Source organism: Bison bison, unplaced genomic scaffold, assembly GCF_000754665.1.
Source record: "Bison bison bison isolate TAMUID 2011002044 unplaced genomic scaffold, Bison_UMD1.0 scf7180017864471, whole genome shotgun sequence".
Classification (NCBI taxonomy): domain Eukaryota; kingdom Metazoa; phylum Chordata; class Mammalia; order Artiodactyla; family Bovidae; genus Bison; species Bison bison.
The window spans coordinates 41689152-41692144 of record NW_011495032.1 but is presented as its reverse complement, the minus strand read 5'-3'; the positions used below and the strand labels follow the sequence as shown (position 1 = coordinate 41692144).

At 56.7% G+C, this 2993-nt stretch overlaps 1 protein-coding gene across 1 annotated transcript in view; it reads right to left on the bottom strand.

Annotated features, from left to right (window-relative positions):
- Positions 1 to 2993, bottom strand: part of LOC105003868 (striated muscle preferentially expressed protein kinase-like) — a 42484-nt gene that overhangs the window by 4458 nt on the left and 35033 nt on the right. The window contains 5 exon segments of the mRNA XM_010861301.1: positions 13 to 152; positions 278 to 445; positions 595 to 717; positions 816 to 983; positions 1135 to 1251. Of these exon segments, the coding sequence (XP_010859603.1) occupies positions 13 to 152; positions 278 to 445; positions 595 to 717; positions 816 to 983; positions 1135 to 1251 (716 nt within the window).

The window sequence follows — 2993 nt, the reverse complement described above, 5'->3', positions numbered from 1 at the left end:
GAGAGGGGCTGCCTGGGGGCCTGGGGGAGCAGGAGCTGGGGAGGGGCTCAGGGGAGGGGCCAGTGAGGTAGGAGCGTCAGGAGGCGGGGCCCTGGCTGGCCCTGAGGTAACAGGGGCATCTCTGTGAGCAGCAGATGGCAGAGCTGAGGAATCTAAGTAGAGACAGAGAAAACCATCACCATGGTGCCTCAGGGGCAAAACCAGGTGCTCCAAGAAGGGGCTGGACCTGGAGCTCAGTAACCCTGCCCTCCCTGGCCACCCCCGCCATCCCACTGACCTTGCACGCCCCTGACGAGGACCTTCTCAGAAGGGTTGCTGAAAGGCCCTTGCCCAGCACGGTTGGCACAGGCCACACGGAACCTCACAGTCACGCCCACTGGTAGGTGGGTCACGTTGTAGTAGCAGTCGGGGATGCCCGAGCTCACGGGGTGCCAGGAAGACTCCCCTACAGGCAGCATGGGGCAGGGGCTGAGGCCACAGAAGAGGTGGCCCAAGCTCCCAGTGCCATCTGTGAGGAGCTCAGGGAAGGTACTTGTCTCCCCAACTTCACCCTCCACCTGCCCCCCACCCCTGACCAGCCTGCCAGTCCCTCACCATCCACCCGCCGCTCCAGCGTGTATGTGCAAGGTGCCTTGCTGTCTCCCGGCTTCCAGAGCACCAGTGCTGTGTCCTGGTAGGTCTGGGGCACCTCGGGAGGAGCTAGCTTTCCTGGGGTACCTGGTGAGAGAAGTGGAGCCCCAGTGAGCCCCTGCACCCCATCGAGTCCTGTCCCACCACCCACATCACTGCCTCCTGGGTCCCTGCCCTGGACTCACGAGCCACAGCCACGGTACAGGAGCTGGTGATGCTGCCAAGGACGTTGGTGGCGGAGCACTCATAGAGCCCCGCATGCCGCTTGCCCGCCCGGGGGATGCTCAGTAGCTGACGACCATCTTTGCAGGACACGATGATCACCGAGGGCTCTGACCGCAGGGACTGCTTGTCTGCGGGCAAAAGAGGAGAAGGACGGGCTGCAGAGTGAAGTAGCACATGCGTCCTCTGGGCCCCCTCAGCTGCCACTTCCCGCTGAACATCCCCTGGCCGTGGGGCCACCTGCCTACTCCTCTCTCTCTGGAGGAGATGTGATCACCTCACCTTTCATCCAGGAGATGTGGGGTGCAGGGCAGGCTGCCGGCAAGCAGAGTAGGGTGGCTGCCTCTCCCTCCAGCAGCACCTGGTCCTTGAGTTTGATGTGGAAGACTGGGGGAAAGTCTGAAGCGACAGCAAAGATGGTCATGGGTCTGCGGGAACCCCGGCTCCCTCACCGCTGATGGAGGGGAGGAGGCATGTGAGAGCTAGCACTGCCTGCAGAGGGCAGAGTGAAAGGCCATCTCTTCCCAGGCAGATGGGGGAAGGAGGTCTTGCCTTTGAGAATTTCCTTTGGGGTGAGCATGACTTTCCCAGGCACTTGCTGTGTGTACAACTATCTTTTCCCTTCACTGATTATTGAAGACATGTCGTAGTTGCTACCTTGTATGTTTGTAAGTCACTTTAAGCACAGCTTGGCACTAAGTAAGTACTCTACAAACACCTGGTTTTGTTTTATTTTTATTTGACTATGCTGCACGGCATGCAAGATCTTAGTTCCCTGACCAGGGATTGAACTCGCGCCCCCTTGCAGTGGTAGCAGAGTCTTAACCACTGGAATGCCAGGGAAGTCCCTATAAGCACTTGCTAAATAAGATGAAAACAAATATTGAAAAACTACAATGGTTAAGCTCCTGCAATACCCATTCATTCTGGGGTACTATAGGACAAGTGACAGGAGCTGGTGACCTGAACTGAGACTCCCAAGACTGAACATACATTCAGTCAAAATGTGCAATTTCAAAAGACCTAAAGTCAAGGCAAACCTGGGGCAGACCCTGAAAGTGTGTCAGTCTCCCCCATCCCTTGTCCCCGCTAGGGTCTGGGGCACCTGTCCCAGACCTTCTACACCCTCCTACAGATCAGCTAAGTGGCAAGAGCTTTTGAAACAGAAAGACACCGTGTCTACATGACCTTAGACCATGTCTGTAAATTGAGGAAAATAACACCAAGCTCACAGAGTTGTCATGAGCATTCAAAGAGGCAAGTAAAGCGCTTAACAGATGTCTAACATATAATAAATGCTCATAGATGCTACCTTCTATTGTTGTGATTATTATCTCGTTAACATGCCCAGTGGAGAAGCCAGCACAGACCCCCAAAGAGGCTGTTTCAGCAAAGCTGGCTTCACAGCAGGCTGGTGAATGGGCCCACGGCAGGGCTGCAGATGGCCACTGCCTTTGCTCCAGGTCTTTGCTGGCCTTGTGGCTCATTAGTGCCCTGAGGATTTGCACTTCTGCTCCCTGGGAATGTCTTTTTAGAAAAATCCCATCCTGGTCTGGTGATGGTAGTGGTGTGTGTGGGGGGTGGATTTCTTTCATGTGGACTGAAAGGTAGATACACCTGGGAGCCCTGGCTCCTGCCTGTCTGCGGAACCAGCAGGGGGCGGGGTGTGGATGAGCTGGGAGAAGAGGATCTGCAGAAGAGGCTGACAGGACGTCAGCCTGCCCCTTTTCCCACTGTACCCCAGCGCTCCCCTAGGAGGGCTCCCACACCCAGGTGCCATCAACATAAAGGGAATATGGTTTTGTCAATGACCACCTTCAGATCAAGGAGGATACTGGGTAGCAGGGAGAGAGACGGAGCCAAGGAGAAGGAGAGATGAAAAGTGACCCTGGTCCAGCTCTGCCAGTCCCACTCATGATCCTCCCAGGGGCCAGCCCGACTTGGGAAGGTGGATGTGGGACAGCCTTCTTCCCGAGGGGAGAGGGGCAGAGGATGAAGTAAGGAGACATGGCCTTGGCAAGAAACCAGCTGCACAAGCAACATGGAGTCGGGAGGGGGGGCCCCAGGTGGAAAGGGATCAACTGTCCCCAGGCCTCGGGCTGGCTTCTCTCTCTATGCAACCCCCCACCCCCCACCCCTCC